This window comes from Tamandua tetradactyla, chromosome 6 (genome assembly GCF_023851605.1).
Source record: "Tamandua tetradactyla isolate mTamTet1 chromosome 6, mTamTet1.pri, whole genome shotgun sequence".
Classification (NCBI taxonomy): Eukaryota; Metazoa; Chordata; class Mammalia; order Pilosa; family Myrmecophagidae; genus Tamandua; species Tamandua tetradactyla.
Window position 1 is genome coordinate 147,573,775 of NC_135332.1, and position 23,674 is coordinate 147,597,448.

At 36.6% G+C, this 23,674-nt stretch overlaps 1 protein-coding gene and 1 pseudogene across 1 annotated transcript in view; both read left to right on the forward strand.

Annotated features, from left to right (window-relative positions):
• ATP6V1C1 (ATPase H+ transporting V1 subunit C1) overlaps positions 1–17,109 on the forward strand; it is a 100,792-nt gene extending 83,683 nt beyond the window's left edge. Inside the window, exons 9-13 of the mRNA XM_077167409.1 lie at positions 6,121–6,213; positions 6,298–6,391; positions 7,875–7,972; positions 8,921–9,047; positions 16,488–17,109. Coding sequence (XP_077023524.1) covers positions 6,121–6,213; positions 6,298–6,391; positions 7,875–7,972; positions 8,921–9,047; positions 16,488–16,583 — 508 coding nt within the window. The 3' untranslated portion in view covers positions 16,584–17,109. The remainder of the gene's footprint in view (positions 1–6,120; positions 6,214–6,297; positions 6,392–7,874; positions 7,973–8,920; positions 9,048–16,487) is intronic.
• Positions 12,093–12,264, forward strand: LOC143689292 (U11 spliceosomal RNA; annotated as a pseudogene).
• Positions 17,110–23,674: the final 6,565 nt, after the last annotated feature.

The window sequence follows — 23,674 nt, forward strand, 5'->3', positions numbered from 1 at the left end:
ATGTACAACAGTTCCATGAAATAAAATAGTTTGGGTAGTTATCGTTCTTATTCTCCTAGATGAGGAAGTAATGCAGGAAGGTTAAGAAGTTGCCTCAAGTATGTGGCTGGATAAGTCCAGAGGCAAAGTTAGAACTAGAACTCAGGCCTTTTAGCTCTAGGCTCTGAGTACTCTTTGACTTTATATCATATCATTTTTCTTGTATGTTGCCATTGCCATGAGACATGTTCTTTGGGAAAATATTAAATATAGTATATATGCAGTCCAGAGGGATTCTTTTGTATGTACATTTCTCAAAAGGAAACAACCTGGTGAGTGGAAGATATAGGAGGTAGTAAAGGAGTATTAGTAAGGCCAGACCAATGAAGTATTTTCTTTTCCAGTCTATATGGGAGGTTATATCAGAGGTAGCTTTGTATAATGGAAAGAGTCCTGGACCCAGGGACTTGAGTTGTATTGCTCATTGCTACCAACTTACTGTGTGACCTGAGGCAAGTCTTTTAACTTCTCTGGGCCTCATTTTCTTTGTCTGTAAAATAAACATAACACCTTCCCTGTATATCTCTTGAGGTTATTTTAAGGTTTGATAGAATATGCAAAATATAAAATAATACAGTTATTATTATAGTTCCACAATGTTGATCTTCTGAAAATTAAGCCACAAACTTGTGCTTGTCATGAATTTTTCCCCCCCTTTTGGAAATATACCTTCCATTCATGCCAGCCCTTCACATGGGTGAAAGGCTAGACTGTCATGATACTAGTTTTTCACTTAAGTTGTTTATCCTGACAGATATCACCTTCTCATCCCTTTGCACTCTAATGAACAGTAAAGCAGTAGAGGTTGAATTGTGTCTTAAGAGACAGGTGGAGGAGGGAAGTAAGGTCCTGTGACACACGGGTGGAGGAGGGAAGTAAGGACCTGTGATGCACAGGTGGAAGAGGAGAGTAAGGATCCGTGACATACAGGTGGAGGAGGAGAGTAAGAACCTGTGACACACCCATCCTCTGTAGTTGTGCTGTGCCTAGCATGCAGGCTAATTAAGTAGGCCCTGGTCTGTTCTGAAAGCAATAAGAATGTTACTTCAGACATTTAAGTCTTTTGAAAATCACTTTAACAATTTAAAGGAAAAATTGTCAGGCAGTAACGTTTAATGCAGGCAATACTTATATGATGACTGTTCAGTAAATGCGTATTGATTTGTGAGAGTTCCCAGGCATTACTTGCTCAGTGAAAAGGTTGTTCTATGTATTTCTCAATTGAAAGTACATTAGAAAACATGTTCTTGAAAATAAGCATCTTTAAATTTAGTTATAGAAAGCACAGCAGTAGTTAAAATAGCATCATGAGGGTGTGCGTTAGTGCATGTAGGGCACATAAACTTTGGTGTGTATCTCTGGAGTTTTGGCCACTGCTGAGGGAAGATCTCTTTTTGTTGCTGGGTGTTTTTGCTTGTTTTGCTTATCATGATAAGCATTTTTGAGTAATTATTGTGTGCTGGCCATTGTTCTAAGTCTTTTATACAAATTGAATCAATTGTAAGTAGTTGTACTTTCACTTGTTACTTTTTAGCATGATTTTTGTGTTCTTATTCTTTGGAGCAGTGAAGGTGAAAGTGAAATTTTGAGATAGAGGAATAGGCTTGAAAACTTCAAACCTGGAATAGGTCATTTCATTTAAACATACATGAAATCTAGTTATTTGCAAAGTATTTCGTCCGCGTCTTAAAAGATTGGATACTTTGAGATACATACTGACATTATTGTGTGGGCAAGTGCAGGAATGTATATAAATGCCGTGTCCAGATTACAGGCAAAGAAGGGGATGTAGAGCTGCTGTTCTCCTTCATTTTGTTGGAAAAAATTTAGAAAGAGGTGTTTTTTTTCCTTCTACTTTCAGAATTACCATTTTTCTTTAGGTCTGTCTACTTTTGCTTCTTAAAATAGTCTGAATCAGAACACTGGTTAACTTTTACTTTTTCTTTGTCTTTGGAAATATCACCACAGACTCACTGGTGTTTTTTGAGGTTTTGTTCAGGGAGCTCAAGTTCCAAATGAAACCAAGAAACCCAGGTAGGAAGGCCCAGGAAAATTACCAGCCACTGTGCAGACTAAAGATTCTCTTATGGCTTGGGGCAATGAAGTAGGTGGATTAGGGAACAGAGGGAATGGCAGATCTAAATTTTAGGAGCGACTTAAGAAATTGAAACATTAAAAATTGATCAGAAGCTACAGCAAGCATTGCCAGTCACGTGAGTCACTGAAAATGCCGTGGAATATCTGAAAAGCGTTGACTAGCAATTTGCTTTGTTTGCTCTAGGTGCAGTTGCACCTATAAAAAGATAGCATTACTGCTTTTATAAGTAAATGGAGAAAATTTGGTTTATACTAATAGAACTTTTGCAAGTTAGGTAAACTATCCTACCTCTCTTTCAGGCACAGCTCCTGGCCAGCATCCCATATGGAAAGGGTTCATGTCCATGCTTAATCATTAAAAATGTTACTTTCTCTCATCCTTTCTCCCCTTGTGTTGTAGTTTGCTAGCTGCCGGAATGCAACACACCAGAGATGGATTGGCTCTTAATAAAAGGGGATTTATTTTGTTAGTTCTTCAGAGGAAAGGCAGCTAACTTTTGACTGAGGTTCTTTCTTACATGGGAAGGCACAGGGTGGCCCCTGCTGGCCTTCTCTCCAGGCCTCTGGGTTCTAACGTCTTTCACCAGGGTGATTCCTTTCTGCATCTCCAAAGGCCTGGGCTGAGCTGCGAGTGCTGAGACGAGGTATGCCAAGCTGCCTGGGCTGTGCTACGTTGTGCTCTCTCATTTAAGCACCAGCCAGTTAAGTCAAACGTCATTCATTGCAGCCGGCACACCTCCTAGCTGACTGCAGATGTAATTAGCAACAGATGAGGTCCACGAACCATTGGCTCATGTCCACAGCAACAGAACTAGTTGCCTTCACCTGGCCAAGTTGACAACTGAATCTAACTACCACACCTTGTGACTTTGTTTCTTTACTATTCTCATAAGATCACTACAGTTTGTACCTTGGTTTAAAATTGATACAACATCTGGCTATTTAGCTCCCTGATACCTGCCTTTACTTGATACCTCTGGAATCTTAAACCTGTAATCCAACTTTTTGACCAAAACCTTCTCTTCATTTTTTGTTTTTGTTTTTCCCACTCCCGTGGAACCTACCCTTGGAACTCATCTGCATCTCTGTTCCCTTGACCCTTTGTTTCAGTGGGCATTGTTGATTTCGGCCAGTCATGCTTCCTGCTCTGCTGAGCCTGAATTCTCAGCCATTCTCTTGCCAGCAGCATCAGCTCTGGCCTCTCTTACCTGAAAATTCCCATTCTGAATTTATCTTTAATGTAATCTCCTGGCTTCTACACCTGAATTGCTGAGCGAGCTGGAGGGTATCTGATTGTCCTGAATACTCATCACATCAGTTAGGCTAATCTGTTTCAGCTCATTTCTTTCATCAGTACTGTTTCAATACCCCCATCAATATAATTGCCATCTATAGTCCCCTACCCCCAAAGCTTCAGACCCTCACAGGTTCCTACTGGACAGCTCCGCCTGGATTAGTGTTCCCTAAGTAACCACCAGTACCACAGCCTTATCACTCCAGTTCCAGTCCCAAACCGTCCATTCTCCTTGTAGGGTACCTCGAATTCCGAACCAGAAGCACAGTAGCCAGGCACTACCTCTCTCTCATCCCCCATCTGATCATTTGTTCCATTTCTACCCTCCATGGTATTTTGTTGAGCCATGCAAAATTTCTTTTTTATAGGTTAAAATGGTCAAATATTCATAATTTTGTATGATTCAGCCTGCTTATACTAAATTCCCCCTTTCCACACCCTGCCCCCTGCCAACTCCTAAATATACTAGTCCTGCTTCAGTTTAGACTTCCATTATATCTTGCCTGGATCATTGTAATTACTGTTAACTCATTTCCTTATCTCTAGTATTTTCCCTTTTCATCAGTGCTCTGTGTTACTGCCATTTTCATCTTTGGGATATACAAGTCTGGTACTCCCCTGTTTAAAGCCCTGTCTCTTCTAACTTTTACTCCTCCCTCAACGTACACACACACATCTCCTTGTATACTTACTTTCTGCAAAGTAACTATAGCTTACTTTATAGCTTTGCACACCTACTTTCATTTGCATATGGGGTTCTACCAGGAATCTTCTCTATTTTGCCTATTTTTCAAGCTTGCACTTGGCATCACCTCTTCTGTGAAACTTTTTTGAATTCCCTTCCCTTTTTTGCCCTAAATATCATACACATCTTCTGCTATAGTTTCTTTTGTTCTCCTGTTTATATATCTTTTTTCTTTAATAAATTCGTCTTCTTGAGGTCAAAGAACCATTTCCTAATAGTTTTATTCCTAATATTTAGCAAGAGCTTGGCTCAGTATATGTTAAATGACTGAAAATCCATTGTACTAATAAATACCTTTCCTGGAGAGGGAGAGGAAAGCAGGTGAATTTTTTTTTAATAAGGTGACATAGTAGGATCTAGTCATAAAATAAAAGCAAGTTTTTATCTTGGCATCTTTTACCATAAGGATTTTGACACAGATTCATGTCAAGCATCAAATGCTTTTGAAATGGTTTTAAAATAGCAAAGCACTATATGAGTTAAAGGATTAACATGATAATTCTGGAATGCTGGTTTTGGATCCAAAGCCTTTCAGGGTATAAGTTTGTTTTGTTCTCTTAACCAGTTTGCGCATCACTGAGTCAATCCTGGCATACCAAAGGTAATTAAAAGACTTTTTATTGAACTCTGTCCTCCTGGTAACTGACTTGCTTTGTGTTTGATAGGCACTGGGAGCAAGAAATAACAGGTCATAGTTTTGAGAAAGTCATAACATAAGAGGAAATTTAAACATTATGACTCCAGTGTAGTTGAGTTTTATACATGTGAGTGATTTCAGTGATCCATTCTCCCATATGGGTGGGCTGGGAGGTAGACCCTGCTGGCTGGCAGCCTGCTGGAGCCAGGGTGGGTTCCGTTCTTAACACCATTCTTCAGGTTTACTTGGTTAATCAGTTAGCTCTTAGGCTTCTTGGAGAAACTAAACTTACTTTCTTGTGTGTGTGTTTAATAAATATCTTTGAATTCCACAGATAATCTCTCAGTTTTGTTAAGTTTTTTTCCCCATTTGCTGAAGAAATAACCTGTAAATAAAAATTGAACATTAAAAAAAAAAAAACCCCAAAACATGAAAAATAGAGGATCCTCCTCCCCCAAGTGCTGTTCTCCCACCCCCAGAGCATCGCCGTTGTCCACTTCAGTGTGCAGCTCCACGTGCAGACCTTGCCCATGGGCTTCTGTGTATAAGTAGCAATAGGTAATTCTTAGAACTCAAATTAGGATCATACTATACATGAACTATACATGAACTATAGTTAAAAAGTTGGCCTTTTTAACTATATGGTGACCTTTTCCCCAAGGCATTACAAATTTATATGACAGTTGTGTCTGGAAAATTATTTCCAGTGATTCCATTGGACCTGTGACTGGATAGAAGTTCTGATCTAACTTGAACCTTTTAAAGCCTAAAATGGAGCTCAGAGACACATAAAAGTGTGTTTACTAAAAGATTAATTAGACATTTCCATTTATTTTGTGTAGGGCATGGGTGGGATAAAAAGGATCTGAGGTATGAGCTGTTGGTGGTGCCGAGATGGTGGTCCAGGCCTCAGTGGTGATGGGCTGGGATGGAGAGAGGAGAGAGGTCAGCTTCCAGGAGGAGAAGAGGGTGCTTAGCAAGGAAGAAAGGAGGCACCAGAAACAAACCATCTATTTGACCAATTTTGCCTAGGTCAGCCTGACACAGATATAGATTGAAAATCTCAGTTGGGTGCTTTAATTGAGCTGGTTTAATTTTGTTGGTTAGTAAGAAGTAAGTGTAATATTGGGCTATTAAGGCACCATAAGCAGAGGTTCTCAATTTTTTTCAGTGTTTGTGGCATTACAAATGGAGAGCATTGCGGTGTCTTGGGGAGGGCTGTTTTTACCCTCCCTGCCTTAACCTCCCCTGTTTCTGAATTCTGTCCTTAAATATAAATCTTTAAATTGACTTCTTTTTTTTTCGTAGTGTTCTCTCAGAGGACCAAGACAGTTACCTTTGTAATGTCACCTTGTTTAGGAAAGCAGTTGATGACTTCAGACACAAAGCCCGGGAAAACAAGTAAGATAATTAATTTTTGTTTTTGAATTTTTTAAAGCAGCTCTGCACAGCTTGGACAGTTTTGTTTCTTCCCTCCAAATTTAGATTCATCGTTCGTGACTTCCAGTATAATGAAGAGGAGATGAAAGCAGATAAAGAAGAAATGAACAGGCTTTCTACTGACAAGAAAAAGCAATTTGTACGTGTTCTTAATATTTAGCATTATCAATATTAAGCAGAAGAAAAATTGGTATCTATTTTCTTTGATTTAAAGGAAAGCAACGTGTCTCTGATTTTGCTTTGAAGATATTTGAATTTTAATTATTTTTTCTATTGAAAAATTAGAATGAATTCCTCTAGCAAGAGTAGATCAGTGGACAGTTGTCTTAAAATGCATACCATAAAATTAATTACTCAGAAATTAATTTTAAATGCAGTGTTTTGGTTAATGCCCCTGTAGTGAAGGTAGTTAAATAATTAGGTTTTCTCTTTTTCAATAATATTTTTCATTTTCTTTAGGTTAATGTTTTAAATGGCTCATACTTTTATTGAAGTAATTGATATTTAAATCATTGAAGAGTTAATATGTTGTAGGTATAATAGGGAGCAGGGATGGAGTAGTTAAACTGAAACATGGTGTCAACTATTTTTCAGGTATAAGGTTCCTAAAAAGACTAAAAACTTGTATAGAAGGGAAAATGTGATGACTGAAAATTTATTTCTCTTGTACTATGAGAGAAAATAAAGGCAGATTCCATTCATCATTATTTCTAAGTCCTTTATAAAACATATCTCCCTTGAGAAAAGAACCAGCCAAGTAATGTCTAATATAATAACCAACTTGTTAGAGAATATCCCTGAATCCTTTAAAGAACATATTTTGACCAAAGACTTTAACTTTGTTTTATCTTTTTTTTGCTTAAATTAACTGGTTAATACATCCAAATAAGCTAATAATGTCATCCAAATAATTCTTAGCTGAGTTGAGAACATGTCTTTTGAGTATGGAGAGGAGCTGTTAAGTTACTTGAAATCTTTTCCTTTAAAGAGGCATTTTTATTTGTGCTGGAAGTCATGCTAAGTGTTTTAAGTTCAGAAACAACTTATATTACATAATAGAGTCATTAAAATTTTTGAACGTGAAGAGGTTTTGACTAGATCAACACCCTTATTTTGCTAATAAGAAAACTGAGACCTAGAAATATTAAATGACTTGCCTACATTGGTATTTATCTTTGTTCCTGAGAAGTTGTTTGTAGCATTTTAAATGTATAAAATGCTTATAAAATGTATAAAATAAAACTATTTTAAATTTATAAAATGTTTTACAGCATTGTCTAATAAATTTAGATTTTTGTATTTTGGTTTTCAAACTTGACACCCCTGTATTTTGTAGAAGTTTTAAACTACTTTCATTAAAATATATGCCTTTTCCTATGCAGTGAAATGGTTCTTATGCATTTTAGTATCTATGAGATTATGGAAACATGACTAACCTTTTCATCTAATTTAAGGTAAAGTATCTGAGAAGAGACTAATACTTGAAGCATTTTTAAAGTAAATTGTAATGTGACTTAATTCTGCTCTACAATCTAATGGATAGTTAAACTCTTTTTGAAAATCTTCGGTCTGATTGCCTTTTTCAATATCAAATTTGTGAGTTTGTTTTTTTCTTTTTATAGGGACCACTTGTGCGGTGGCTAAAAGTGAATTTCAGTGAGGCATTTATTGCATGGATTCATGTGAAAGCATTAAGGGTTTTTGTTGAGTCTGTTTTAAGGTAATGAAAGTTAATTGAGAAACTCGAGACTGAAGAGTTCATAGATCCCTTTACATTGGACCTCCATTAAAACATAACCCAGTAATATGTAATTGATTTGGAAAAACGACAAAGGGTAATCCTGAGGGAGAGATTGTCAAGATCCAGATTATACAGAGCATATTGGTTTTGTCTTTTAACACAAGGTTTAGAAAGAGATCCATGCTCTCTGGTTCTGTTCTTAAATAATATTTAAGGTAAGAGTAGATCATAAAATATTAACCAATATTCCTTGTTTAAAAGGAAGATCTTTTATAATATATATATATATATATTTTGTCTGCATGGACAGGCACCAATAATTGAACCCGGGTCTCTGGCATGGCAGGCGAGAACTCTGCCTGCTGAGCCACCGCGGCCCACCCATCTTTCTAATATTTAACATATAGTTTTGGTACCCAGTGTTCTAAAGACTTACTGAAATCATTGTTTCATGTTCATTAAAATATTCATTAAAATATTTTAATATTTTGAGATACTTAAAATCTCAATCACTGTGATCTTCTATACTTGTTGCTCATATTGGTAATAATAAAAAAACTTATTTGTAGCTTCAAATTATCAGAGTAGATGTGCATATTCTCATGCTCTTTATTATCATAAAAATATTTGCTAAGCTTACATATTATCATTATTTCCTGATGGATAGCCATAGATTTCCTTAAAAATGAATAATCAAGTAATTCCTAGTTGACACTTGGCTCTCATTTTAAAGAGATTTCTAGGGTATGGTGAGGACCAGAGAAGGTTTGTGTCTCTCTGAATAATAGTTGAACATGTAAATGTGGTCATTAAAATGAGATGCTCTTTCCTTTAACCGTGGTTAAATAATATGAGAATGTTTGCTTTAAAAAGAAAATCTCTATGTGTTTGCATGTACTGCATGCTGTATTTCTGCTTCCTTATAAGGTATGGCTTGCCAGTGAACTTCCAAGCAATGCTACTTCAGCCCAATAAAAAAACTATGAAGAAACTAAGAGAAGTATTATATGAATTATATAAACATCTAGACAGCAGTGCAGCAGCTATTATTGATGTAAGTACCCACTAGATAGCCTAGTAGAGTAGGATCTGGCATGAATGTCAAAATAAATTAATGGGAGAAGATAGAAAAGGGATAGAAATATTGTAATACTTAATTTTTATTGCTTTGAAGTTCTCAATTAATTTTGATACATTAAACTCAGCAAGGGAATGACGTGTTATCACATGACTAATGTTATGAGGAATTTAAGTTTCTCTAATTGATGTAACATTGTTGCCTGAACTGACATTTTATAAGGCATTATTTCTCCAAATGTTTTTTCTTCAATTTTTTTAAATACAATGATTCCTCCTACAGTCTTTCTCTTATTAACATTTAAAATTTTTTCAATTGTCATAGAACTTAAAAAATTCTATTAAAAATCTCATTCAGTTAACATATACACTAAGTTGGCAGTCTGCTCAAGGCTTTCATGTGCATTTTTCCTTTCCTTTAATCTTTGAAAAAGATCTGGTAAGTGTAGCTATTATTATCTCTCTTTTACATGTGCAGCAATTGCAGTCCCAGGATGTCTTAAGGCATTTGCCCAAGGCTGCTGGTGTAGTGAGTGAGGAATCTAGAACTGAAACCTAGATCTCGAGACTTTCTTAAGTGGTGAGGTTTTTGTTAGTGGAGGGATTACATCTGGAAAAAGCTTTTTTTTTCATCACTTTATTAAACTCTAATACCTATTTTGTGTTACTTTTTACCTTTTACTTAAAACACACCCTGTTTTGAAATCCTTAGGTTGATAAACTGTTAATTATAAGTTATCACTGAGTTCTCAAGCTAGAAATCTGATACTTCTTTATGTAAGAAGAGAAACACAGCAGAATGTGGTGGTTAAATATATGGGCGGTAGACAAGATTTCCTGAGTTAACATCCTGGGTTTGACACTTAGTGGCTATGACCTTAGAAAGCAGATTAGAAGTGGCATAGTGATCAGAAAGCTGTAGTATATGAATATTTTTTACCTTATAATTGCGAGTATATAAAATAAAAACATGCATATATTTTTTCTGTTTACGTATATAGCATTTCAAAACAAACAAAACTCTGTGTACTTTAGACGGCCTCTGATTTCTCTCAAAGATCTAAACTTTCTGAGGAGTGCTCTGAATATAACAGCCATGAACAATATCTTGCAAACCTTATAAATCCAAGACTTTCTGTTGGATGAAAACCCTTAGAGGGTATCCTGTTTTCTTGCTTCCAGAGACCCATGCAGCTCTTGTAACATCACACGGTAAACACTGCCTATTTTTTAAAAATGGTATAATAACTAAGATAAGCAAGAGCCAAAACTGCAACCTAACATCTATCAGTACTTATTATCTGACAACCACTTTGTAAGTGCTTCACCTGTATTCTGTCATACAGTCTTCACTTCACCCTTGTGAGGTGGGTGTTGTTATTCTTGATCCAGATGAGGGGAACTGAGGTCTCAGCTGAGAGGGTCCAGGTCGCATTGCTGGTAAACAGCAACACCAGCATTTAAAAGAAGTCTTTTTGACTCCAAGCTGAAGTACTTGACCCCACTAAACTACCCTCTTGTATCTTCTCGTGACGTTTCATCCAGAGCCCTTTGGTGCTTTGGGAAACTACTGGGTGGAGGAATGTTGTTATTTTTAACGTCTATTTTAACACTTACACTTACAGAAAAAAAATTAAGCTGCTAAAACATCAGAGCATGTTGTTTTTGCTTGAAAATGCTATCTTAGACAGCATATGCTTGGCAAAAACACCTTTCTTGAGAAAGATACCTTCCTGCTGTGAGAAGAAAAGTTTGTACCCAATTATCTCATATGGATAATTATGGAAGGAAATGCTTTTTCACTCTGTTTTAGTTTCCTAGGCTGCTTAAAGCAGATACCATAAAGTAGGTTGGCTTAAACAATGGGAATTTACTAGCTCACAGTTTGAGGGCAAGAAAATATCCAAATCCAGGCATCATCAAGGTGATACTTCTTCCTGAAGACCAGCTGCCATTATCCTTGGCTACTCTGCCACATGGGGATATCTGGTCTCTCCCTTCTCTTCCGAGTTTCCTTGATTTCATTGTCTTGCTCCCAGGACTTTCTCTCCTTTTCTGTATTCACTCCATTTATAAAGGACTCCAGAAGAGAATTAAGACCCATCCTGAATGAGGTGGCTTACACCTTACTGAAGTAGTCTCATCAAAAGGTCCTAGTTAACGATGGGTCCACAACCACAGGAATGAATTAAATTTAAGAATGTGCCTTACATACAGCTCTAGGTCACAACAATCTCATATAAAGTTTAGGTTACTTTTCAGTTTACTTGGACATTTCAGAAATTATTACTCTTGAACTTTAATGTGTAAAAGCTTTTTCTAAGCTACTGCCCAATAAACAAAAACTGAAACAACAGTCCTAGAGCTATATAAAAACAGAACTGCCAGTATTCATTTTCTTAAAATTTCCCACTGTTATAACAAATCATAAACAAATTATAATTTATAAATTATAAATGTTTCATGCTAAACCATCCCAGTCTCTATCCCAGTGTGTCTCATACTTCCTGGGATGAAACATTTATGGCTGAGAAGAATGATTACATACTTCATTTGGTGGTTGGAAAGCATACTGAAGGAATCTGTTCATAACCTGAAATACTAGGAATTTAATTTTCCCTCCCAAAGTATGTGGAATTAGTATCCATATGTGTGACCTTTTTAAAAACATTAAAACAAAAACATACCAGATTAGATTAATAGTTCCAGAGGGTATCATGTGGCTTTGTGGATCTCTTGGCACTCTGCTGTGCCCTAAGGGGAACTAAGTCCCTTTTTCAAGAATCATACCTTGGCCGTGATTAAATGTTTAAGCTCTCAGGTGGAGTTGTGCCTTTGTACTGAGGGTTCTCAACATTGGACCTATGTGTGGTCCTGAAGAACAATTTGTAGTTAGAGTTTGATGCTCGTTTGGATAAGGCTGAAGTTCCACGTGCCTAGTGCAGTTTTGGCCATCAACTGGCATAAGCCTTTTTAGCTTTCTTCAAGAGCAGTGCTGTCCATTAAAAATATAATGAAAAAAAAAAAGGGCTTCTGTCGTGAGTGGCACACGTAGGGCGCTTCGGTTGCTCTTCGTGCGAAATCGACATCAAGAGATTTCAGAAGCATAATTTTTGTTGCCAGGGCAGCTGGTGAGAAAAAAAAATAATAATAATGAAAGCCACGTATGTAATAATAAATGTTCTAGCAGTCATTTTTAAAAGAAGTAAACAGAAACAAGTGAAATTAATTTTAATAACATTTTATTTAACACAGTATATCCAGAATATTTTCATTTGTGGTTAGTAGCAGCCATATGGGACAGTACAGTCCCAGAAGCATTATAGACACACTCAAAGAATAATGAGAGAGATGCAGCCAGGATGGTATCAGAAAGGTCAATACTACTTTTCTTTATTGTTGCCTGGAGAGTAATTTAAAGATTTTTTTAACTGTCCTTGTTTTTATGCATAATTTTTAAAAATTACAGTAAAGAGGTTTAACAGAAACCTAATAAAATAAAAAAGATAATGTCTTGGTAAGGATCGATATTTGAAATCAATATTGGCTATTTAACAAAAAGTAAATTTAGATCTTCAGTTCTCACCAAACACCAAAATAACATTCTAGGTAGTCTAAAGCTGTCTTTCTGAGGTGAAGGACCAATTTGGGGTTTTTTTTGTGTGTGTGTTTTTTTTTTTTTTTTTTTTTAGTTTCTAATTCTGTTGCAAAGTGTTACTATTGTAAAATACAGTGACAATGAATTACTAGAAAATTGAAATGGGAAACAAAATATATAAAATACAAGCCAAATTTTATCTTTTAGTTTCAATAGAAAATTACTCTGTCAAAGTATTATAAAAGTTTCTGACACTCTATTTCTGTACTTACCTCATTACAGTCTGGTAACAGATGGTTTGTGGACTATTCCTGTTCATGGACCTCACTTGGGCACAATTTAAAGAATTAAATGAAAACAGCAACAACAAAGTGATTAAAAATTGTTCTCTCAATAGAAGGACTTATTAAGTGTAAATAAATGATGGGACAGGGCAAATAAATCACAGAAGAAAATATGGCTAGATTTGGTTTCATATAAAATCATAAGGTTTTATTTGTCCTAAGGCTACATATGCAGAAAAAAGTTAGGAATAAATAGCATAGACGTGAACAGACAGTTCATAAAAAAGAAACTACAAATTGCCAGTGAACTTAAAATAATAGGAATAGCTTCATGCATTTGTTTTTTCATGTTATTGGAGGTGTATATTCAGGGTGAATTCTTAGAAGTGGAATTTGTGGGGTTGAAGGGTAAATGCCTAGGCAGTTTTGCTAGATATTGCCACATTCTCCTTCATAGGAATTGTACTGTTTTGTAGCTCCACCAGCAGTATACAAGAGTGTCTGTTTTCCCATAGCCTCACCAGTAGATTTTGCTAATCTGATCGGTGGGAAATAGTATCTCAGTGTAGTTTTCATTTGCATTTCTCTTTTAATTTCTCTTATATTTATGATTTGAGGAGTGAGTTTATCATTGATTCTCTATGGTTTTCCAGGTACACAGTTAGCATCTTCTGCGGTTAGATAATTTTTTTCTTCCTTTCCTATCATTTTGTTTCTAATTGTTTTCTCTAGTCTAATTGCATTGCCTCCTACCTCCAGAACAATGCTAAATAGTGGTGGAGTTAGTGACATCCTTGCCTTATTCCTGACATTAGTGGGAATGACCCTAGGGTTTCCCCATTCAGCAAGATACTGGCTTTAGAATTGAGTTATTATATATTTTAGAACATTTGTAATTTTTAAAATTAAAAAATATAAAAGCATGGCCCATTGTATGTTTTTCAAAAGGAAATGGTAGAACAAGACTATTGTGGCTCAGATGATTGAGTACTATGCTCATTTGTCTAATGAAAGTAAGGTCTTGCTGGCAGTGAACTCAGGAAGGCCAAGACCAGGGCGTAATTTGCTACTGTTACCTCGTGGTCCTGCAGGCACTGACAGCAGGCTGCTGTGTGCTCCTGAGGGTTAGCTGGCACTTCCATGTGTATGTTGCTTCTTTTCCCTTGATTACTCTTCCCAGCTTCTTTCTCTTGCCAGACTCCTTATTCTTCAAAGCCGAGCTCAGATATTACTCCCCGGCTCCCTCAGGCCCACTTGCATCTTTGTGCCTATAGAACATGTTCTGTATGCTGGTTCACAAAACTTGGCTGCATGGCATGTACCTTTGACTTTCTGAATCAGAATCTTTGGGGATTGGATCTAGTAATCTGGATGTTTAAAATGTCCTCTAGTGTTTCTGAGGTGAAATTGAGTGTTGGGAACCACTGAGCTACACAGTCCTTTTAGGCCCTTTCTTTGCCTTCTGAAGTCTGCAAGGCAGTGACCCCTGCCCTTCCTCCACCCTGCTCCCACTGCAATCCCAGAGCCTCGTCCTGCTCAGCAAGCACTTGTGAGTAAATGAATGCTGGGACTCCTGCATAGTACATGAGGTGTGTGAGGGAGGGAAGAGAGAGAAGACTGATTTACTAATGCATAGCCGATGGGCTTCCTGTTAATTTTATGTTGGTACATGTTTGCATGCATGTGCATGGTTCATGTGTATGGTAAACAGTTAATTTTCTGATACCGTTTTCTGTGTCACTTTTTCAATTCCACTAAAAATGAGAGCAAAACCTCAGGAAAAATTTAATGATCATAAATTACTGAATGTTACTATGCGCTGCTGAAACCCATTTGACCAAAAGCATTCTATAATCTGAAATTTCTCTCACTGTGCTCCCCTAAAGTCATGTTTTCTTGGTCTTGATAGCTCTTGGTAAATGGATAACAGGCCAGAAAGAGTAGTGCCACTTTCACAATTTGGGTATGTATTTTGCATGTTAAAATGGTTTACCAGAGTTGGGAGGCTACTCTGGTGGTCACTCTTAACACAAGTTTCAGTTAGACATGGCTACATACCATAACTTGCCAAACCCCAACCAAAACCATTCCTGCCAATCCTAAAGAACACCTAGGGCATTATATAAGGCCCTACAAAGGTTCCATGCACTTGGGTAACTTTCCAGAAACCTACAACCTCCAGATGGGTCCCTGGACTTGATAAGTTTTGAAATGCACAGGGGCCAGCCTCTCCAGAACATCAACTAGTTCCATCCCCCTATTCCATATTACTGACAGCCCCTTCCAACATGAGAAAGTTAGAATGGCCATAGCCCAAATACCCCAAAAGAGTGTGAGAAAGATCAAAGGTGATGGTGGAGTTATACAGGGAAGGTAGATATTTAACAAACGAGTATGATTGCTGAATCGTTATACTAATACTTCTTTTAGTCTCCAGTATCTTAGTGCAGCTAGAAGTAGAAACCTAAAATGGTAACCCATACCAAACTCTGAAATCTGTTCTACAACTAATCATCATATTGTGCTTTGAAATTTATTGCTTTTTTTGTATATATGTTATTTTTCACAAAAAAGAAAAAAAATTGCTTTGCCTTGTTTACCTTGTTTTATATTAGTTAGAGCTGTCCTTTGCTTCTTAGTGTTTCTCAAAACCTGTCATAATCTTGCTACCACAGATGAGATATTAATAACTGCAGAAATACAGAAACAGTTATACTAGTTGTCTGCAAGTATTATAGGTCACAGAAAGAAAGAAAAGAGTTATCTTAATTTTATTTATGAGAAGTAGTAGAGTCAATATATGAACATTTTGAAAGGAACTGTCTTTTTTCTAAAGTTATATGCTCTCCAGACAAAAGAAGATAAAAACAAACTGTGTGTGTTTATTGTTATTGTTGTTTCAAACTGTGGTGGGATTTTATATTTTTTAATTTCAGATATCTTGCTGATTTTTTCTCTCTTTACTTTAGGGTAGTTGTATCTCACAAGTGTATTAGCCATGAAAAATCAGATTTTCTTCCTAGATAAAAGAAAATGCCAGCAAATAAATTTCTGCATTTTAATATAATTGTAGATAAATGAGGCCTGCTTGTTGCATAATTTCCTAATAATAAATTCTTATGACGTGCTTATATAAGAATGATATTTTAAGGATTTTACTTGGCTTATTTTAATCTAACTTTTTGTAAGCCTTTTATTCCAAAAATTTAGTATTCTAAGCCTGAGATTAGGAAACTAATCTCTCATGGTATACATAAGAAAGAGTGGTAGAGTCATGGCTAAACACACCCAGACTTTGTAGTCAGAGAGTGCTTGAATCTGGCTGTACTAGTCAGTGTGTTTCCTAGGGCAAGTCAATCTTTCTGAGACTTTGTTTGCAAAATGGAGATAATTCCTACTCAGATAAAATTAGTATAAATGCATAAATTTGGCCCAGAATAGATGTTCACTAAAATGGTAAATGGTAGTACTTTTTATCTTTCTTTTTTTGAGTTCTTTAAGTACATATTTGAATAATTGTCTGCTTTTTCTATAGGCTCCTATGGATATTCCAGGCTTAAACCTGAGTCAACAAGAATATTACCCCTATGTGTACTACAAGATTGATTGCAACTTGCTGGAATTCAAGTAAAAGTGGGCTCCTCCGACAGTCCTGCTCTTGTGTTGGTGGATACTAACCGAAATAGGTGGCAGACGGATAGTACTTTTGACTCTAGTACCCTTTGCTTGCTTCTTACCCCCTTTCCTAGGTGAATTCTCCCATAGTGGTCTTTCTCAACTTTTTATTTTTGAAGGAAAATGTATGTATTGTTTCTTTTTATTGATCAGGTCTGTAAATGTATACTAAAAAAAAAATCAGAGTTTATTTATGAACAGAATAGTTTATTTAAAGAGTTCTTTCCTCATCAATATTGTGGTATGCATTAATTCCATTTGTTATTATTGTGTACAACGGCCTTGTTTACAAGGGAATGGTGTAAGCATTTATACCATTTGTTCACTGTATTTAGTAAACCTAATTGTTTAATAGTTTTTGAATTGTGATGTAAAGAAATGTGTCTATATTCAAGTAAATGTTTTCTGAATGTTTCAAAATACAATCTGTGAGCACTGTCAACACCCACAGGAGAGAATAAAATTACCTGTGCAAAGGTGAATTGTGTATGTAACTTCAAAAGATTATAACTCTGTTTGAGAGTTTAATAAGTGATAGCATAGCTAATTTGCTATGCTGCTTTCAAGATTTTGTTATATGCTGAGGTGACATTATGTGTGGTTTAATTATAGCAAATTTACGTCAGAGCACAAATTTGGAGATTATTTTTTCAGAGTATTTACAGATGGACACTTAGATTTTTAGTCTCTCAATTAAGAAGTAGTGCTAATTTTTAATAAAGTAGAGCAAAATTATTGTAGCTTTTCCCCTAAGTCTTTATATTACATATTTCCCTTTTAAGACCTGTAATTATAGAAGCCTTCATTTATGATAAAGTCTGAAAATAGTAGCATCGTTAACCTTTTAAGATCTCTGAGATGAATGACTAAATCTAGCATCCTAAGAGTTTTTAAGAGGGGATTTTATGGTAGTGCATCTTTATTGTGTACTCAGAGACTTGTAAATAAGAGAAAGTTTACATTTTATTTTAAGCACATTTCTAAACTATTCTTTTCCCTCTAGAACATTACATTCCTTCCAAAATTCTTTTTATTATTTCATAATTTAAAAATTATTTCAAAAATAGTTACTAACGTCAAACAAATACAAACTTCTATAAAATAAAACATGAAAGACTTCCCCCTTTCCTACTCCTGAGGCATGCTTATGTATCCTTCCCGAGCGGGGACTGTAGCCTCTGTAATATGTATATCAGACACCCGGTTTATTTTTTTTTAATGAGGAATCATACTACACGTTTGTCACTTGCTTTTTTTTTGCTTTTTGTTTAAAAATGTATCCAAATTATCTTTACAATGTCAGTCTATTTAGAGCTACCTCATTGCTTTAACTAGGTACATGATATTCCATCATGTGTTTATGGTGTAATATATTTAGCCAGTCACCTTTTGATGGATAGGCTGTTTTCCATTTTTGCTACACTAACACTGCCACCATATATATTCTTGCACAGACATCTTTATACACTTGTATTAGTGTTTCTGTAGGAGAGGTCCAGGAATTGGGCTTTTTGTAGGGCCACAGGGCATGTGTATTTAGAATTTTGATACACACTACCAAGTTTTTGGTCAGAATCTAAATTTAAGACATGTTTGGAATGTTATTTTATTTTCCATTTCCTTTGCTTAAGAGGAAGCTGAAAATTTTTTTGTTGTTGTCAGAAAATTATGGTTCTCTGTCTTCTTTTGCAAGAGTTCTTTGAATCTTAGTGTCCATAAAATGGGGATAATATTTCTATCGTAGGGATGTGTTTGAGAATTAAAGTAAAAGACTGGTAGGCTCATGCAATGACTTTTAAAGTTTTATTTAGACTTTAATATTCTTTTCATTTGAGTAGGTAAGAACTTTCAGGTTTAAAATCCCAGTGTGTGTTAGGAACTATGGGGTTTTTGCTTTAATTTTTGTCATGGATGGAATACAGCAGAGTGGCCCTGGAGCCAGACTTCAAGCATTTGCTTCTAGCTCTGCGGCTCATTAGTCCCACGAGCCTGGGGACAGAGTGATCTCCGCGCCACAATGCGTCATTTGTGTGCTGGGGATAATTATAGTGTCCACCTCATAGGGCTTTTGTGGTGAGTAAGTGAGGCCCCATGTGTCCATAAAGTGTTTAGAATGGTGTCTGATAAGAGCTCGCTACATGTACTTACTATAGTTCTAGAGGAATCCTTGTAGCGCCTTTCCTGCTTGTGTGTCTTATTTGGGAATTTCAAGGTACTGTTTTACATTTGAAGGTTAGAAAGAATTAATTGTGGGGTAGGGGGTTGGGAGAGGTGGTAAAGTCTGTCTGTAATATACCAGTAAAGCAGTTGAGTGTCACTGAGCTTTGGAGGTTGGATTATTTATGTTGGTTCTGGTGCTTCTGTTCCTGGGAAGGCACTGTTGCTGTTCAGTTGCCTTGTGTTGTTTGCTGAGATGGGTTCTCCTTGAGGACAGAGCTCAAAGCTTTGAGAGTCATTAAACATTTATGAGTGTCTGATAGGGACTGTTATGCTGATGCTTTCACATATGTTACCTCATCGCTTCCACAGGTTGTTCATGATGGGAGCAGCAGTGGATCCCCATTTTACTCATGTGGAGACTTAGGTTCAAAGCAGCTAAGTAATTTCTTTGTAGAAGAGACACATTTAGAGTGAGTAAGAATTTAAACCTAGGGTTTCTGACTGCTGGGCTCTTTCCTCCATATCATATCTCTCACTCTCCACCAGCTACTATGGGAGTGAGCTAAACACATTCCTTACTCTTAGTCCAAGATAGACAGACAATGATAGAGATTAGGTGTGGATAATCTGTGATTAAATTGTGTTGCTATTTGGCAGGGACCAGAAGCCCAGAACATTCTGTCAGTGGTGGGTGTTGATGTGTCTAGTTGTTGCATGCTAATTTCAGTAGCCTGAGTTAGTCAACCTAGAAGATTTTTTTCTACCTCTGAAATTACCATGATGAAGTGGCTATTAAGCAGAAACTGTGTGGTTTGGGGGAAACATACCCCACATACTTTGTGACTGAGCTCATGCCAAGTAGTACCTTTAAAGTGTTAATACCCTGTCCACAATAAATATTCAGCAAATGTGAACTTTGCTTTACTCTCACTTCAGAATTAAATAGTCCCAAATGTTGAAAATAAAATACAAGAAAATGATCTAAATATGATGTTATTCTCCTTCATTTTCAACTGCTTTTTATTTTTAAGAAAAAGAATCGAAGTAAAATATGTGCAAGGTTAAAAATCACATACATGAATAGTATAACAGACAGCTTATAATGAAAACCTTGCCTGCCTTTTTAAAAAAATGTGGTTATTGTCTGCCATTAATATCAGTAAAAGATAATTTTTCCTAGAAGGGTCTTATTTTTTTATGTTCTAGAGAAAACATATTAAAAACTTTGCTAATTTAGTGCCTGTCTCTAATAGAATCAAAGTTTACTCATTTTAATATTGAAAATTTAGTCATGGTCTTTGTTTTTTTTTTTTTTCGAAGATAAGATTTTCTAGCATGGACTAATATATGAATGTAATTCTGGTATTCTAAAAGTGGAATCTGGCACATTGGAGCTATTTTATTCACTAGTGGATTTACCCATAGAATATTCAGTTCTGAGCCCTGAGACTTGTGAGAGAAAAAGAGAACTAAGTAAACCATGGAAATGATTAGCAGTAAAAAAAAAAAAAAAAATGCCTCCTGGGCTTGTTTAGCTCTAGAGAAGACTGGAGGAGAGAAAAGACAACATCCTTCCTACAAAGGATGATTAAATTAATGAAAGAAGAAAAAGGCCTAAAATGAAGCAGAAGGCAGTCGTTGAACACCAAGAAGACATTTTCTGACAGAGATACTCAATATTAGCTAATCTATCCAGCAAACAGATGTTACTTAGTGAATTTAATAAACATGAACATTCATTGTCAAATTCCACCCAACAGTCAGAAACCCTAGGTTTAAATTCTTACTGACTCAAACATTTGAACATGATCTTTTATTTTATTTTCAACATTTAACAGTTTTGACTAGATCCCAGGAATAATACACATTTTAACAGACACCCAGGAGCATCTGAATATAGTGGTCAGCCAATTACAGTCTAAGACTGCCTTTAAAAAATTCTTTCCCCGGACTGCCCCACCCAGTCATGGGCTTAAGATTTGTGAGTATCCTGAGGTCTCATTCAAATTCTCTCTGTATTTCACACAAACAAGGCTTAATAATTAACATCATTGTGGATAAACAGCTTTTCCTACTCTTTTACCTGAAGAAGCATTCCACATCATTAATCACTAAGTCCAGAAAGTCCTGCCTCAGCAGAAACTGATCTGCCAGTTGCAAAACCTAAACCCTTGCAAGGCCATAGACTATCAGATTGAAATTAGAGAAAAAACTGTCAATGATCAAGGTCACATTTCTTTTCATTGAAAGCCCACTTTGGGCATAATTTATCACTGCTTATGTAGCATAAAAGAACAACCCAAACACGGACTTTCAAAGAATGGTTTTGTATGCAGGAATAAGAAGGACATTAAGATGAAAATCCAAAATAGAAGTAAAGAAGTTTGAATGCTTCAAAAGTTATTGTTGGTGTAAGACAAAAGAAGGAATAAAATGGATGTACAATGCTACCTTAAACTTGAAGATTGTTTTGTGTGTATGTGCGTGTTTGTAGAAGATGAATAGAAACTATCCAGAATGCCAAATTCAGAACATCTTGTGTGGATTTGGCCATTTCTAGGTATGACCTCAGTGGACAATTCTGTGACAGAAGTAATTCTTTTATCTTTTTTTTAATTAAAAAATGTTTTATTTTAATACCAACACAACCTGCCAGATTTTATATATAACTATATAGGTAAATATTTAGACTGATTTTCAGAGTAGTAACAGGTCAGTACAGGTTTCGTTAATAAAACATGAACTCTTTTTTTTTTTTTAATTAAAATTTAGACTACCCAGGGACTGTATTTTACCACAAGAGGGCTCCCTGGTGCCATTGAAAAGTAAACCAGTAACTTTGCCTACCTACCCCTCACCTCATTCATTGATGGCTGTGAAATGGACTGTCAATTTAGAAAAGCCTCAAAACACTGGGTAGCATTCTCTTTTGTAAAATTTTATTACAACTATTTATTAATATAAAGCTTTCAGAAAATGTTAGACCACTCATATTAACTTGGTGACTCAATTCAGCCTGTATTTGTGTCTGTAGTATTGCTAGCAGTTCCCAAGCATCTTTCAGCAGTGTGGTCCCTTCCCGTGACACAGTTTTAACCAGTTAAAGAGGAAATGGAAAAAGTAAGGATATTGATAGATGTGTGTGTGAACCCATGGGCACGTATGTATAATCATTTATTCAGCAATTAGTTATTGAGAAAATTGTTATTGACCAAATAATGTGCAGACATTGTTTTAGGCCCTGGGGACACAATGCTAAGTAATCAAAAGGGCATGGTGCTGCCTTCACAGAGCTGGCAGCCTGAGAATATGGTGGCAGCCTCAGTTGACCAAATACAAACTTGTCAACTCAAAATTTTACTGATCTGTGAAATTTTGAGTCTGAAAGCATACTGAATTAAGGGTGCTTGTCCAGAAAAGCCAACTTACAGTATCAGTGGGCAAAGAATTGACCCACGGCTTTTCAAATCTGACCACCCAGTGAGTCTTGTTCAGCACTGTCTGAAAGAATTTTCTGAACGATAGAAATAATCTGTATCTGGGTACCTGATAACGTAGCCTTCAGCCACATGTGCCTGTGGAACGCTTGAAATGAGTCAAGTGTAACTGAGGAACTGAATTTGTATTCTTGTAAAATTTAAATTTCAGTAGCAACATGTGATGAGGGACTCTACTATTGGACAGTGCAGAGCTAGGTGGTCACACTCGGGTCCTGTCCTTGAGTTCCCTTATCTTGGATGGTTTTTGTTTCTCTGACTGGAAAAGCCAACCTAACCTCTGTTCACGTTGGCAAGTTTAGTTTCCCATGCTGCCTGGGAAGCCAGGACAGAGAGGATTGCTTTCTGAATTGTTGTTGATGTACCTCAGATGGCTATCTCTGCAGAGAGCAGCATTCTCTCTGCTCAGAGCAGCATTCTCTCTGCTCGTAAAAGACTGCAGAAACTTTGTGCTGCCGTTATGTGTATGAGGGTAAGCTGATTGCAATATTGAAAGACCAAAAGCTGCTGCTGATGAGAAATATTGAATCAGCGGAACTGAAAACACAGCTGTATGGTTCTCATGGAAACCTAATTTCTTCTGTCATTCAGTGCCCTCCTTAATGTTCACTGTGTGCAGGGCATTCGCTGGGCCAGGCTGTGTGGGGAGACAGCAAGGAGATGCTCAGCCCACATTCTTGAACAATATTAGTTGCCTCTATTTAGTCTTTCAGTAATTGAAGAGGTTCATAAAATGGCAAAGCAGTTAAGACTCCTGCAAGAAGTCTAGCAGCTTACAGTGTACACTCAGAAAAGAAGCAAATTGTTTACGAAAGGGATAATGCCCTGTCAGTGGTGGTGGTTTTTTTCCCATTAGTTACATTGGTGTGGCTATTGTCCACTCACACTTGGGACCAGTGGCATTACTCTGCAAGACAACTGGCCAAAGGAGGAAGGATGCAGTTAGAGACGCAGCTCCTCCCCTTCAGCCACAGGCTTCCTCCTCTTCTCTAGGCTCATTGCCTCTCACCTTTTGCATCCAGGCCCTTCCAGCACTCTGAAGGCTCCTCGCTCCCCATCCCCTGCTCCCAGCTGTGTCCATTGGCCTTGTTTCTTTCCCAGTCTATTTTGTTGGCCTCCTACCGTCTTGTCCCAGTTTCTGCTCACCTTTCATTCACCCTTGCACCACTGCCAGAGGAATGTCATGGACTGTTCACAAATCCTCAAGAGCTCCTCATTTACCAACAGAATAAAGACCCTTTGTTCAAATTGGATTGTTCCCATCTTTTTAATTTAGCCTCTCTGTGTGTTTTCTGTAAGTAGAATATTGGTTAATGCTTGTTCTTTCATTTGACCAGTGCCTCTTTGATAGGGGAATTTAGACTATTGGTTTTTGTTATGGATGCTTCAG